The sequence below is a fragment of the Myodes glareolus genome, chromosome 11 (assembly GCF_982192425.1).
Source record: "Myodes glareolus chromosome 11, mMyoGla1.1, whole genome shotgun sequence".
NCBI lineage: Eukaryota > Metazoa > Chordata > Mammalia > Rodentia > Cricetidae > Myodes > Myodes glareolus.
Genome location: NC_142036.1, coordinates 40,936,673 through 40,953,139, shown reverse-complemented (window position 1 = coordinate 40,953,139; position 16,467 = coordinate 40,936,673). Strand labels below are relative to the sequence as shown.

General features: G+C 40.3%; 1 protein-coding gene across 5 annotated transcripts in view; it reads left to right on the top strand.

Annotated features, from left to right (window-relative positions):
* Nucleotides 1–16,467, top strand: part of Ylpm1 (YLP motif containing 1) — a 75,108-nt gene that overhangs the window by 35,386 nt on the left and 23,255 nt on the right. For 2 of the 5 annotated variants that reach the window (XR_015004388.2, XM_048449194.3), the window contains exons 5-11: nt 691–2,793; nt 5,463–5,592; nt 11,054–11,468; nt 12,299–12,391; nt 12,599–12,788; nt 13,743–13,861; nt 15,072–15,226. Coding sequence is in view for 4 of the 5 variants with exons in the window: in XM_048449194.3 (XP_048305151.3) it covers nt 691–2,793; nt 5,463–5,592; nt 11,054–11,468; nt 12,299–12,391; nt 12,599–12,788; nt 13,743–13,861; nt 15,072–15,226 (3,205 nt within the window). In the remaining variant the exon portion in view is untranslated. The remainder of the gene's footprint in view (nt 1–690; nt 2,794–5,462; nt 5,593–11,053; nt 11,469–12,298; nt 12,392–12,598; nt 12,789–13,742; nt 13,862–15,071; nt 15,227–16,467) is intronic. The other 3 variants (XM_048449195.3, XM_048449197.3, XM_048449198.3) reach the window with 3 other exon arrangements.

Here is a 16,467-nt window from a genome sequence, read left to right as displayed (position 1 = left end):
AACCTGGGTCCTTTGGAAGAGCAGCCAGTACTCTTAACTACTTGAGCCATCTCTCCAGCCGCACATTTTATTATCTCTTGTGTGTTGTATACTGCCTGTTGGAAGGAATATTTCTTTAATTATTGAGTGGTCCATAACCATTAAATTTCTGTCCAGACTTTTAAAACTTTAGAGAACACTTTTAAAATATGCCTGGTGTGTGTGTGTGTGTGTGTGTGTGTGTGTGTGTGTGTATGAGACATTTGTTAATCAAGATTTTAGTTCTTGTTCCAACAGTATTTATAATTATATTTTCCTACTAATTGTTCCATAGTTGGTTTTTAGTTAAAATATTTAACCCTAAAAGTACTCATAGTTATGGAATTTTTTTCTGTTAAAAAGGAGTGGACTATTCCATGTAATAAGGTGCAACACTTTTAATTGCTTTTTAATGTTTCAGTAGATCATGACTAGCTGCAGATTGGTTGAAGTGGATTAGATAATGCTGGCATGCTTTCTAAATCTAGATCTAAAATCTTCCAGGCACTGCTGCCTTAACATTCCGGTTTCTGAGAGGTGACATGGGGTTTGTAATAACTGAGTCACTGTTATAAACAAAGTCTAAGGCAAGAGTGCCTTCAATAATCTTACATGGAGAATTTTCTTTTCCTGCTTTACTGTCTTGAGTAATATCTTTTGTTTTACTTGTAGATTTGATGGTCCTCGAAGATTTGAGGATTTAGGGTCAAGGTGTGAAGGACCGAGACCCAAAGGGCCTCGTTTTGAAGGAAATCGCCCCGATGGGCCAAGACCCAGATATGAAAGTCACCCAGCAGAGGGCACTAAAAGCAAATGGGGAACGATCCCCCGGGGTCCAGCATCTCAATTTTATATAACTCCCAGTACATCCCTAAGCCCTCGACAGAGTGGACCACAGTGGAAAGGCCCCAAAGCAACTGTTGGACAGCAGCATCAGCAGCAATCTAAGTCACAAGCAGAGCCTCTTTCAGGAAACAAAGAACCACTAGCAGACACAAGTAGTAACCTGCAGAAGAATTTTAAAATGCAATCAGCTGCATTTTCCACTGCTGCAGATGTCAAGGACACCAAGGCGGCTCAGTCGAATGAGAATCTAAGCGACTCTCAACAAGAGCCACCTAAAGGCCAAGTCTCGGAAGGGCCCATAGAGCCCTCTAATTGGAACCAGAATTCTCAAACTATGGAGACTGGAATGGACAAAGCCCAAGGTGTTACTCGGCCTGTATTCCTTGCAAATAAACCTGTACCTACTCCAGCTACCTTTTCCTTCAAATTAGAGAACGTGTTGGGAGGAGCAGCAGCAGCATTGACTGTAGATAATGTTTTCAAACCTTTGGGTGTTGGTTTGCCCCACTCAGAAAACAACCAAGGAAAAGGTCTGTTTCAGCCAGATAGCAGAGAAAATAGATTAGAAGGCAATAAAGGCAGCAGCTCATCTTACAGAGATCCTGGGCAAAACAGAGCGGAAGGTACACAGGATAAAGGACTAGTAAACAGAGGCCGTTGCCAGACAATTAGTCAAGGCCCAGAACTGGTCAAAGAAGAGGACTTCCACGATAAGATGATGGGGAGAAGAGAAGACAGTCATGAGAAAATGAACAGAGGAGAAGGCAGTCAAGACAGGGTGTTGGTGAGGCCGGGAAGCAGTCGGAACAAAGTACCAGGTGGTCCACAAGACAGCCAGGACAGTAGAGATGGCAGCCGAGAAAGGGGGCCACCTCTCAGGGCTGGCAGTCAGGAGAGAGGACTTCCTCGAAGGGCTGGAAGTAGAGAGAGCGTACCGCCCCGAAGAGCTGGGAGCAAGGAGAGGGGACCAAGTCGGGGACCAGGCAGTCGAGAAAGGGGACTAGGAAGGCCAGATTTTGGTCATGATAGAGTTCCATTCAGACCAGAACCGGGAGATGGTGGGGAGAAAATGTATCCTTATCACCGAGATGAGCCTCCAAGGGCTCCGTGGAACCATGGAGAAGAGAGAGGACATGAAGAGTTTCCATTAGATGGTAGAAATGCTCCACTTGAGCGAGAAAGACTCGATGACTGGGATAGAGAGAAATACTGGAGAGAGTGCGAACGTGACTATCAAGATGATACACTAGATCCATACAGCAGAGAGGACAGGTTCTCAGCACCACAGTCTCGGGCTCATGATGGAGACAGGCGAGGTTGGTGGGATGATTGGGAAAGAGATCAGGACATGGATGAGGGTTATGGTAGGGAAATGGACAGGGACTTAGACAGAGATGTGGATCGGATTAGAAGACCCATGGATATGTATGATAGAAATGTGGATAATGAGTGGGACAGAGATTATGGGAGACCGCTGGATGAACAAGAGTCACAGTTTCATGAACGGGATATTCCATCTCTTCCACCTCTGCCACCCCTCCCACCTCTTCCACCTTTGGATAGATACCGGGATGATAGATGGAGAGAAGAAAGAAATCGAGACCATGGGTATGACCGAGATTTCCGTGATAGGGGTGAGTTGAGGATTCGAGAGTATCCAGAAAGAGGAGATTCATGGCGGGAAAAGAGAGATTATGTTCCTGACAGAATGGACTGGGAAAGAGAACGGTTGTCAGACAGATGGTACCCATCTGATGTGGATAGACATTCCCCCATGGCGGAACATATGCCATCCTCACATCATTCCTCTGAAATGATGGGGTCTGATACAAATTTAGACTCTGACCAAGGCCTTGGAGGGGTAATGGTTCTCAGTCAGAGGCAGCACGAAATCATTTTGAAAGCTGCACAAGAATTGAAAATGCTTCGGTAAGTTCATCCTTAAGATCATTTCTTTTAGTTCGAACAGATTTTCATACTGTCTTTTTTTTTTAATTAAGTGTTTTTAATGGTACTCTTTTAAACCTTAATTCTTATCACATACTTTGAATTTGTATTTCTGGTTATTCAGTGCTGTTTGGGATTAGGATGGGTATTTGGAAACTGTTAATGATACAGTGTGTTCTAGGATGTGCAAAGATTGCTGTTCTTGGCCTTTGTGGATGTGTTGCTGGCATATCTTGAGTGTGCATGTTTTAGGTGTTAAATCTCAACCTTTCAGGTCTCTGGGTTTCATGGGGCTCGTATATTGAGCCGTCGTTGTTTTCAGTAGGCAGGTTGTTCTTTGGCATTGGATCTGATAGGCTTCATAGTCCCTAGTCTTTGATGCGATGGTGGAAGGTACTTTAGTTTTCTCTGCTGGTATGAAGAATGCTTTACCTGGGAGTGTCTTCAGATTTGTCTGACTACTGATACTTGTTTTAGCGATGGTCATCTTTCCTTTTACCTGGAAGCAGGTATTTCTTCCTGTGTTTTCATTGTGAAGTTGGATTTTCTTAACTTATATTCAGCTCTGTGGGTATTATATTATATAATGTTTCTCATATAGTTGTAATAGTAAGGTTATTTTTGGTTTTAGTTTTGTTTTTTTTTTCCCAAACATGTTTTCAAGAAAATAAATGGTTAAGTTTTGATAGACTCTAATGTGTTTGTTTCATCTTTCAATTTTGGTCTACGTTTGCAGATTACGGTAATTGAATTTGTAACTGAAGCATTACATTAGTACTAGAGAAACGTGACGACAAAACCTACTGTAGTGAGAATGAAAGGCAGTGTCCAGGGGGCAGATGGTTTCTTCTTTATCCGTGGAAGAGTCTGAGGTGGTCTTTTTCTCTAGGTTACTCATGAGCATGATGTAAGGCTTGCTCTAGAACATTAGCTACTTACTTCTAAATTGTGGGCACTTTTAATTTACATGTACTCTGTGCTGGGCACTGCGCTGATCCTCCCATCTTAATAACCTTATCTGTCTAAAGACTTGCAGAGAAAATAATATTCTCATTTCACAAATAACACTATGACTTGCTGAAATTCACTTGACTATTAAATGCAGACCCAGAATTTGGACCCTGACTCTAAAATCTATGCTTTTATGGTGAGCAAAAACTGATTGGTGATTGGTTACTAAACTTCCAATTTCTTCCCTTTCCATACTTAAAATTACTTTTCCATGCATTGTTGCTTTGCATAGAATTGCCAGATGCAAGGTGCTGCTCATTCATCTTTTTTCCTTTCCGCCTCTTCTAGGCAACAAAACCTGATCTAAGTATATGGAGTAATGGATAATAGTGGTTGTAGTTGAGAATACATAAGTTATCTTATGCCTTTATAAAAGCAAGGAATACCATAAGCAATATTTATATGCGCCAGTAACAAGCCTTATGCACTTTGTGTCCATTTGAGTGACAGTATTGTACATAGATTGTAAAAATTCTGGACAACTTGTAATAGACATTGTAAATGTAGAAGGTGGAGATTGTAAGGAAAAGTAAAGGAACTTTAGGGATTAAAAGAAAGAGTTTAAATTAATCATTAGGAATATGAAGTACTGTTTCTAAGAATATAGACTGGCAAGTGTTCTCACCATCTAAAGCAGATAGTAAACTAAAATGCTCTTAAAAGTCAGGCAAGTGGGACTGAAGAGATGGCTTAGTAGTTAAGAGTACTGACTTCCCTTCCAGAAGAGCAAGTTTTGATTCCTGGCATCCCTTGTGGCAGCTAACAACTGTCTGTGGCTCCAGTTCCAAGGGGTCCAGCACCCTCTTCTGGCCCCCATGGACACTGCATGCACATGTAGACAAAACATTCAGACACAAAATAAAAATAAATATTGTTAAAAAAAATTTGAGAGATGTGAAAAAATGAATGGCAATAGACCAGGTAGAATGCTGGAATTTGGTGAGATTTTGATGAACTGCTTCATCTAACATGGTCAGCCATGGCTCCACATAGCTAGTTGTTGACATGGGAGCATGTAGGTCTAATATTAATCAAAACTTTAAAAACTCAACTTGTATGTAACATATTTCCTTTGTAAATAATGACAATAATGTACATAATGAGAGGCAAGTGTGGTGGTACATACCTGTAATCCCAGTGCTTGGGACGTGGAGACAAGAGACTGATGAGTTCAAAGTTATCTGACCAGTTTGAGCCCAGCCTGGAGTACATGAGGCTGTTTCATACCCCGTCTTCCAAACAAAATAGGCCTCCTTCAAAAGCCTTCCTAGATGTATTTTACTCAAAGTCTGTTTTGTAACTTTTGAAGAATTGGGAAAAAAAATTAGGAGAAAACTTGGGACTGGTTAAAGGAGAAACACAATGGGTATGTAATGTACTATGGAGGCAGGTTGTAGAGTCTGTCTTTGAAGACCATTGATAATTTATGATTATAGATCTCAGAGAACTGATGGGTTAGTTGTGTAGGAGCACAAAAATGTTGCTGCCACAGAGTAGCAATATGGGCCCTGCACAGAGTTTTAGGATACAGTTTTTTGCTGTTTTTCTTTCTTGTATTTTTTAAGAATTGGTGTAGTCATAGTTGTTTAGGGATGGTGTAAACATGCTTTAAGTACAATGGCAATTTCATTTGTTTACAGAGAACAGAAAGAACAGCTTCAAAAGTTGAAAGACTTTGGGTCTGAGCCACAGATGGCTGACCATCCACCACCCCAGGATTCAAGACTACAGAATACATCAAGACCTGGGATGTATCCGGTATGGGAAAATGTATGCTCAGAAAATGAAATGGCTTTTTACTGCATATGTTTATATGATGTTGGATTTTAAAAACAATTGCATTAAGCATAAATTTCCATTGTAAAAACATCAATTTTGAAAAAGTGGAAGCATTTGAACATCTTTCAAAGTAGTTAGACATATACAAGAATCGCTCCTTTCCCTAGGCTTTGGTAGATAGACCAGGTACCCCTGAGCTATATAGCTTCATGTTCTCTGGATTCTCCTCAGTACTGCACTCTTCCCAAAGAAACCTCAACAGTTTTCAAGTATAAGGATTTGCTGGCATGATAATACTTTCTGCCAAACTGAGTTTGATTGTAGGAATTTCCTAATACTTGTGTGTTTGTGTATGTATCTACACTTGTGAGGCTAATGCTTCCTCTGTATGTGCACATATGGAGAGTAGAGATTAATTTGAGTTATCTTCCTCTTTCTTGCCCAACTTTTATATTTTTTTTTTCCAGATTGTCTGGGTAGCTAGTCTTCAGAACCCATCTGCTTTCACTTCCCCAACTGTAGTTATTGTATGCTCATACTGCTATGCCTGCTTTTTACTTGAATGGTCTAGAATCTGAACTCAGGTCCTACTGCTTGCACAGCAAGTATTTTACCCACCGCTCCCCCATCTAATCTGTTAATTTCAAATAGATCTGTGTCCCATCTGGGTAGGGCTAGATTGAGGTCATAGTGCTCCTTTTCCATTTAGATGAGAGAAGGTCTCTTAACATTACAGCTTGAACAAACAGTAGCAAGAAAGAGCTGAGTGAGCCAGTTATGGTGGTACACGCCTTTAATTCTGATACATGGGAGGCAGAGACAGGTGGACACCTGTGAATTCCAGGCCAGTCTCCAATATGTAGTGTAAGAGCGATTAAGTTCTCCTATTGCTTTTTTTGGGATTTTTTTCTTACACTGTTTGATTTTTACCTTTAAGTTAGTGATGAACTACATTTGTGTGTTTTGGGCGTGGGGAGGCATACCATAGTGCCCATGGAAAAAATCAGAAGATAGCATTTTAGAGTCAGCTCTTTCCTTCTACCATGTGGATCCCCAGGGATCAGACTCAGGTTATTAGCTTGGCAGCAGGTACCCATCTTGCCAGGTCTTTTATTTAAAAATGTGGGGGTTTGGGGGAGAGTGTGATACTGAGGACTGAATCCAGTGTGTTGCTCCCTGTAGGCAAGTGAGCTATCACTGAGTACATCCCCAGCCCTTAGTACTTTTTAAGTTAAAATTGTTTTTAGATTTGTTTAGTATTTGTATGAATAGTTTGCCTGTGTGTGCATTTGCATCATGAGCTTGTCTGGTGCTCATGAAGGTCAGAAGAGGGCTTCAGATACCCTGGAACTGGAGGTAAAGATACAGATGGTTGTGAGCCTCCCTGTGAGTGCTGGGAATAAAACCTTATCCACTATAAGAGTAACAGGTGCTCATAACCACTGAGCCAACTCTCCAGCCCCATTGTTTAGTAACTGTATTGAAATAATACATTTCTATCACATCAAAAGAAGTTCTCTCATACTCTTGTATTTTGGGCAGTGCCTAACTTCTACTCCACTTTAGGCAGTATTAATATGTATTTAACCATGTTGAAGTTTATTACATGCTGTGGGTGCCTTCAGAGCTCAGAAAATGATGTCAGATACTTGGGAGCTAGAGTTGAAGGCAGTTGTGAGCCTGTTGGTGGGTGCTGCAGAGCAAACTCTAATCCTAACTACAGAGCCATCTCTCCAGCCCCACATTCTAAATAATATTTTATTTATTTATTTATCTATCTACTTATTTATCTATCTATTTATTTAATGTGTGTGTGTGAGAGAGAGAGAGACAGAGAGAGAGAGAGATCCATGCCATCATACATGGAGGTCAGAGGACAACTTGTAGGAGTTAGTTTTCTTCATTTATACCATGTGGGTTCTAGAACTAAACTTAGGTCCTCAGGCTTGGAGGCAGGTGTCTCTACCAGATCACCCTCCAAATGACATTTTTGTTTTGTATTTATAGGCAGGGTTTCTTTGTGTAGTCCTGGCTATAATGGAACTAGCTCTGTAGAGGTAGGCTGACCTCAGACTCACAGAGATTCACCTGTCTCTGCCTCCCAAGTGCTAGCATTAAAGGTGTGCTCCACCACCGCTTGACCCAACATTTTTTTTCCCGTTTAAGCAAGCTATCACTCCGTAGCCATGGTAGGTTCAGAACTCACTGCGTAAGACTAGGCTGGCCTCAAACTCATGGAAATCCGCTTGCCTCTCCTCCAGAGTACCGGGATCAAAGGCATGTGCCACCATGCCTGGCTGTCCAAACATTTTTTAAAACATCAGCCTTACCATGCTGCTCCTTAGCTTCTAACTGCTGAAGATGAAACTCAGTTGGTAGAATGCCTGCCTAATAAGCATGAAGCCCTAGGTTCAGTGTCCAGTACCACATAGAACTGGGCATGGTAGCACATGCCTCATACCTGTAGTCCCAGCAACTGGGTGGTAGAGGCAGGAGAATCAGGAGTTGTAGAGTCATCTTCAGCTTCATATTGCTTTAAAGGACAACTTGTGCTTTGTAAGCCCCCAACTAGAAGAAAATATCGTTGATATTTTCTGATCACTATCAGGATAAAATCTACTTCCCAGTGATATTTTATATTTTTCTTCTATGAGCCTCACCTCTGCTGACTACAACTTGCTATTCCATAGTCTTCCAGTACATCGGACCTCTTAACAGTTATGAAAGTGCCACAGTCTTCCACTTTGAGACACCCTTGCCACGTGCACATTGTTCTCTGTCCCTCTGTCATCTGGCTGATTCTTGTTTATCTTGTTTACCTTTTAGGACTCAGCTCTCCCATACTCCACATCGAACAGTGGTCCCCATCAGTGTTTAGCAGGTTTTTTTCCCTCATCTTACACTGGTCACCATCAGCATTCATCATACTGTACTTTGACTTGTCTGTTTTCTTGTTGTCATTTTTCCTTTCTAAATTGAGTGCCTAGGATAAAAACTATCTTTTATCTTCGTGTCTTGTGGCAAGCAGTTGAAGCTCTAGATCAGCGGTTCTCAACCTGTGGGTTTCAACCCCTTTGGGGATCACATATCAGATATCCCACATATCAGATATTTATATTACTACTTATAACAGTAGCAAAATTACAGCTATTAAGTAGCAATGAAAATCATTTCATGCCTGTGGGTTCCCACAACATGGGGAACTGTACTAAAGGGTCGCAGCAGTAGGAAGGTTGAGAACCGCAGCTTTAGATTATAGATCCACATTTCTGTTTTGTTCGTCTGGCAAGCTTTCTCATATCACTGTATGGTGTTGTTTGAATGCACATTAATTTATTGAACTGTTCTATTTATGTTGGATATTTTATTCAGTCTTTCACTATTATCAATGCAACTTTAATGAGTTTGTTTGTATCGGGTTTTTATTTTGGATATCTTAAATTCCTAAAGTGTGTATTTCTGGCTGTTTTCACTTAGTGTAACATTTTTGAGTTTATGTCATAGCAAGAGTTGATACTGCATTTTTTTTTATTCTAGGTAATATTCACTGTGTATATGTACACCACATACTGTTTATCCATTCACCAGTTGCCTGACATCTGGATTGTTGACTTAGGCTGTGAATATTCGTGTCCTAGTCTAGTTAGAGTAGGCTTGCCCTTTTTATGTTTTGTATTTTGTCTTTTGAGACAGGGTTTCTCTGTGTAACAGTCCTGACTGTTCTAGAACTCACTTTGTAGACCTGGCTGACCTTGAACTCACAGAGATCTGTCTGCCTCTGTGCTGAGACTAGAGGTGTGCACCACCAACACCTGGCCAGGTAGGCTGACCTTAAACTCAGAACTCCACGTACCTCTTCTCCCTGGGATTATCAGTGGCACAGCGTTTACTGGGTTTTTTTTTTATCTTTGAAGCAAGGTATCATAGTCTAGGCTGGTCTCAAACTTGCTATGTAACTGACTGTGGCCTCAAACTCATCCATCTCCATCCACCTCCCTGGAAGGATGAATGAATATAAATAAGTTTTATATATTATGAATTCAACGACTTTATTACGAATGCCATGTCTATAGTTAGGTTCTCCTTTTCTGTGGCCTGTCTTCATTTTCCATCTGCTGTTTCTGTGTATGTGTGTGTTCACAGGTAATGTATGTACACATATATGGAAACCACTGTCAACCTCAGTTATTGTTCTTCAAACAACTGTATACTTGTCTTTTAGATGGTAGATATCTCACAGACCTGGGGCTCACACTTAGGCTAGGTCTCCTTGTCAGGGAAGCCCCAGGGTCTGCCTGTCTCTGCTTCCCCAGCTGGAGGAGTACAAGCATGTACCACCAGTTCCAATTTAAAAAAAAGTTTATTTATTTTTGTTTTATGTTTGTAAATATTTTGTTTGTATGTTTGTGCACCAAATGCATACTCTAAAATGTCAGAAGGTATCAGGTTCCCTAGAACTGGAGTAAGCTACCGTGTGAGTCCCGGGAACTGAACTCAGATTCTCTGCAGTTAACAAATGCTCTTAACTACTGAGCCATCTTTCCAAACTGTGCCCCAACTTTTTTATGTGAGTTCTGTTACTTGAACTCAGGTCCTCATATTTATTGCATATGGTGATACCTCTTTTTTTCTTTTTCGGTTTTTCAGCAGAATTTCTCGGTGTAGCTTTTGGAGCCTGTCCTCGAACTCATTCTGTATTCCAGGCTGGCCTCGAACTCAGAGATCTGCTCCTGAGTGCTGGGATTAAAGATGCGCAACCACCGCCCAGCCTGATGTTTTTTGTTTAAAAAAAAGCTTTTTGAAACCGGGTGACACACACCTTTAATCCCAGCACTCTGGAGGCAGAGATAGGTGGATCTCTGTGAGTTCAAGACTAGCCTGGTCTACAGAGTGAGTTTCAGGGCAGTCAGGACTGTTAAATAGAGAAACCTTGTCTAGAAAAAAGGGGGAAAAATGAGACAGAGTTTTAGTATGTAGTCTTGGCTGGCCTGGAACTTTCTATGTAGACTAAGTCAGCCGTGAATTCACTCTGTTAAATCCAAGTGTTGAGATTAAAGGTATACACCGTCATGCCCTTAGGAGTGTGTGTGTATGTGTGTGTGTGTGTGCGCACGCGTGCTTATGTGCTCATGTGCATACGTTTAAACTATATATGTGTGAGGTTGATATGTGCATGTAGGTACCTACAGAGTTCTTGGGTTCTTCTAGAGCTGGAGTTGCAGATGGTCTACTGAGCATGGGTATGAGGAAGTGAGCTTGTATTCTCTGCAAGAGCAGTGCATGATCTTAACCACTGAGCCTCCTATTGTCTTTAAAAATATAAAAGCTTTACGTTTTGAATATATCTTGTATATTAATTTTTTTCATTGAGAACTGGATTTTAATTTCCACTCATCTGCGATAGCGTATGTGGTGACTTGCTTACTAAGCCATTTATAAATTTCTTCTCTAGCCTCCAGGATCCTATAGACCACGTCCTCCTATGGGTAAGCCACCAGGGTCAGTTGTAAGACCCTCTGCTCCACCAGCAAGAACATCTGTTCCTCTGACTAGGCCACCTGTGCCAATACCACCACCGCCTCCTCCGCCTCCACCACCACCACCTCCTCCTCCAGTTATTAAGCGAAAACCTATGAAACAGGAACGCTGGGACGAAGATTCTTTCTATGGGCTTTGGGACACAAATGTTGATCAAGGACTGAATTCAGAATTTAAATCAGACACTGCAGCAATTCAGTCTGCTCCGGTATTACCACCTCCACCTGTTCATTCTTCCATCCCCCCTCCTGGCCCAGTGCCTATGGGTATGCCACCAATGTCCAAACCACCACCAATGCAACATACAGTTGACTATGGCCATGGCCGAGGTGAGTATTGATGGTGAACGTATGTATGGTTGGGGTTTTACAGAAATTGTTTGCTCATTAGTGATTTTAGTTTTTTGAGACAGGATCTCTTGGCCAAGACTGATTTTAAACTCACTGTATAGCAGAGGATTTCTGTCTTAGTGTTACTTGCTGTGATGAAACACCATGACCAAAAAGCAAGTTGGAAAGGAAAGGGTTTATTTGGCTTACACTTCCATATTGTAGTCTATCATTGAAGGAAGCCAGAATAGGAGCTCAGGCAAGGCAGGAACCTAAAGTTAGGAGCTGGTGCAGAGACTCTGGAGGGGTGCTGCTTACTGGCATGCTCTTCTTCATGGCTTGCTCAGCCTGCTTTCTTACAGAACCTAGACCACCCACCCAATGATGGCACCATCCACAGTGGGCTGGGCTCTTTCCCATTAAATCACTAATTTTTAAAAAATGCCTTATTGTTGGACCTTTGGGGCCATTTTCTCACTTGAGGATCCCTCCTTTCAAATGACTCTAGTTTGTGTCAAGTTGATGTAAAACTAGCCAGGACAATGACCTTAAACTCCTGCTCCTAGCCTCCTAGTTCTGGGATTATAGTGTATACCAGTACACCTGACAGGAATTGGTTTTGTGGTGAAGGGAGACACTATCTTGCTGGTCCTGGAACTTATTTATGTAGTCCATACTCACCGGAAGCTCTGACTCCTCTTGTCTCAGCCTCCTGAGTGCTAGGATTATAGGCATGTACTACCATGCCAGATTTCTACAGGAATTATTAACCTGAGGTTTGGTTTTCTTAAGCTTCATTCTTACATTTCATTCCTGGTTTTCTTTGCCAGATATGCCTACTAATAAAGTTGAACAGATACCATATGGAGAAAGAATAACTCTGCGCCCAGATCCATTACCTGAAAGGTCACCTTTTGATGCAGGTAGGGTTTCCAGAGAGAAGAGTAATTGTAAGCTTAACTTTATGGCCAATTGTTAAGAGTTTCCTCCCTAGCAAGATTAGGCTTTCCTTTAACATCACTAAAAGATTCTTAAATTTGAGACATTGATTTACACTACTTCTGAAGTTAAATTGTACTTCTTGATTTTAGTTTTGAAAACAGAGTTCTTACATTGTATTGTTTTTATAGAGCATGCTGGCCAGCGTGATCGATGTGATAGAGACAGAGACCGTGAACCTTATTTTGACCGTCAGAGTAATATAGCAGATCATCGAGATTTTAAAAGGGACCGAGAGCCACATCGAGATAGAGACAGGGATCGTGTTCTAGACTATGAGCGGGATCGATTTGACAGAGAGCGCAGACCCCGAGATGACAGGTATACTGTGAAAAGTGTCTTTGCTTATGTATGTAAAATATCATGTGTAAATTCAGCAAAAGCCAGGTTTTTGGTTTTGGTTTCTTGTTGTGTGATTTTCTTTCTTCCTTCCTTCCTTCCTTCCTTCCTTCCTTCCTTCCTTCCTTCCTTCCTTCCCTCCCTCCCTCCCTCCCTCCCTCCTTCCTTCCTTCCTTCCTTCCTTCCTTCCTTCCTTCCTTCTTTCCTCTCTCTCTCTCTCTCTGTCTCTCTCTCTCTCTTTCTCTTTCTTTCTTTTTTGAGATAGGGTCTGTCTATTATATAGCTCTGACTTCCCTGAAACTTGCTATAAAGACCAGACTTGCTTCCAGATCACAAAGATGCACCTGCCTCTGTCTCTTGAGTACTGGACTTAAAGGCATATGCCACTATGCCTGACCAAAAGTCAGGCATCAAAGAGAGATTTAGTGAATCTCATCATGTAGAATTTGAAAAAGAAAGAACAGTAACTAGGCAAGTACATACTTGAGTTCTGTTATCTTGAATTCCAGAAAATTAGATGGGAAATGGGGAGAGACAAAAGTAAACTCAGTAAATTGATTTTATTTTTGTTTTGCTTTTTGAGATAGGATTTCTCTGTGTAGCCCTAGCTGGAACTGGTTTATAGACCAGGTTGGTCTTGAACTCACAGAGATTTGCCTGCCTCTGCCTTCTTGAGTTCTGGGATTAAAGGTGTATACCACCAGTACCAGCATAATATTATTGATAAAATGCAACCAGTACTTAACTTATAGGCAAGCAATTTACTTTTATAATTCTTGAGATTTTTAGGTAGATATAAGGGAAAAGGCAAGTTTAAAATTTAAATATTGACTATGGGATAACTGCCGTAGAGACGGTGGGCAGATAATGATATTGTTATAAAGCAGACTTCCAAATATTTATATGTTTACCAAAAACTCTTATAACACCTTGTAGGAATCAGTCATATCGAGACAAAAAAGACCATTCCTCATCCAGAAGAGGAGGATTTGATAGGCCATCCTATGACCGAAAGTCTGACAGACCACCCTATGAAGGCCCATCCATGTTTGGAGGTAGAGTAATGCTTTAACAACAACTATGTTGAAAATATAATCAAATAGAGGGTGTTTTTCATTGTAGCTATGAATTTAAGCATTCTTCGTAAACCATACTTGATTTTTTTATAAGATGGCAACATTTAAAAAATAGTAATGCAATTAATAAAATAAAATTTAATTTTTATACTATTAAAGGAGTTTTGAAAATAGAGTCACTTATAATTCTACCATACATCATACTACAACTTCAATTTTATATATTTCCCTCATTTTCTCTTTAAAATTATTATTATTTTATATTTTTATTTCTATGGGTACTTTGCATGTATGTGTGTGTACCATATGCATGCCTGGTGCCCAGAGAACCTGAAAGTGGAGTTAGAGGTTGTTGTGAACCATCATGTGGGTACTGGAATTGAACCTGGTCCTCTGACAGTGCAGAGTCATCACTCCAGCCCACATTCTCTCTCCATACTTATTTAGGAAGTTATAATTGCGAGTAAAGCCGGGAGTTTTCTTGTGTGTGTGGTGTTTTTTTTTGTTTTCTTTCTTTCTTTCTTTCTTTCTTTTTTTTTTTTTTTTTTTCTGTGCCAGGCCTCAAATCCAAAGTCTCACACATGCTGGGCAAGTGCTACAATGCTAAGTTGAATCCCCACCAATAAGTAAAGTTGTCTTGTATTTCTTCTGTGTAATAACTGCATCTTATACATTTCCCCATATTCAAGCCTCCTAGTGGCTCCATGTTGTTGCATGGAATTGATAAAGTATAAGGCTCTTACTGTTAGACATTGAATTTGCTTTTATCTCTTCATTACCATGAGTTGCACTTAAACTAGAAACTGCCACCTAGTCACAGGAATAGCCTTTCCTAATTGATGACTCTTGCTCTTAAACTATGAAGTGAAGAAGTAATAGAGCTTGTACAGGTCAGTCATGCTTGGGTTATCCCGCAGAATATTTACTTCCTCATGTCCTCTTGCTGAATAGTTTCCCATATTTAATATGAATAATGATGAGTTCAGTGTTTTACAGAACAATATGTTTTCCCCAAATATGCCAGTCTTTTTATTTTCTCAATTGCAGTAGATTTATGCATTTATTAAATTTAAAAGTGACCCTTAACTCATTAAACCTGATCTGAATTAAAATTAGGAAGAGAACAAAAAGTTATTACCTTTCACAATAATTACTGTGTAAATCATGTTATTCTACTGCTGGAACCCAGGAGAGCGAAGAACTTACCCAGAGGAGCGAATGCCCCTTCCAGCTCCTTCCCTGGGCCACCAGCCACCTCCAGCACCACGGGTTGAGAAGAAGCCTGAGTCCAAGAATGTGGATGACATTCTGAAACCCCCAGGTCGGGAGAGCAGGCCTGAAAGAGTAAGTGCCGTGCACCTGACTAGTAATTGTTGTGAATATAAAGATGGTAAGGGGGCGGCTTATTTATCAACTTAGTTAGTTTGAAGTATCTTGAGTGGAATTTTTCTACTCAACTTTTCTGCAACTTAAAAATATTGGTTTCAAAGCCTCATAGCATCTGAAATCAACAATCTCAGACACTGCCTACATTTTAAAATCTTTAAAAATTTTAGAGCCAGATTTCTTTGCAAAAATAATATTGGAAATTTTTAAAAATAGTTTGTGAGAGCTTAATTAATTGCATTTTGAAGAAAGAAAAAGTAGGCTTGACTTTTTGATATGTGGAACAAAAAGGGAGATTAGGAGACTTGTTTAGGTTTAATTTTCTAATGTATTCTCTCTCTGAGATGTATATGTATGTGTATATTAATATATATGCTTTGAAATTTGTCTAATATTGAATAATCTTATAATAAAGATTTCATCCACATATCCAAATTCCACATATATAGATTAATAAGTCATTGTTTTTATGAGCGTTTTTGCCTGTGTGTGTGTAGTGCACTATATGTGTGCCTGGTGCCCACAGAGGTCAGAAAAGGGCGTCAGCTTCCCTGGGACTAAAATTACAAATGGTTGCGTGCAGCCTAGTGGGTTCTAAGATCGAATCCAGGTCCTGTGCCACAATACACTTATGAATGTCAGAGTCAGAGAACAGCTTACAGGAGTTGGTTCTCTCCACCATGTAAATCCCAGGGACCAAACATAGATACTGCAGCCATGGCGGCCAATGCCTTTACCCACTGAGCCTTCTTGCTTGACTCAGCTGTGGGTTTTTATAGATGCACTTCATCAGGTTGAGGAAGTTTCCTTCTATTCCTATTTTCCTGAATATTATTACTCACAAAGGGTTGTTGGGTTTTGTTGCATGTTTTCTTCTTTTTTTAAACATTAATGGAGATGATTGTATGACTTTTGTTTTAGTACATTGGCATAATTTAATACAGTAATATATTTTCATGGCAGTGGTGCTACTAGAACAATTTTTTTCTGTGTTACTGGATCTGGCTTGAAGATTATTATTATGTCTACATTCATAATAGCTATGCTAGTTTTCTTGTCATGTCTTTGACTTGTTTGGATACAAAGTGATGTTGACCTCATAAGTTTGGAATTATTCCTTCTCGTCTTTGGAAGAATTGGCACTCTTTAAATATTTAGTAGAACTTAGTGATGGAGTCTTCTAGGCTTTTCTTTATTAG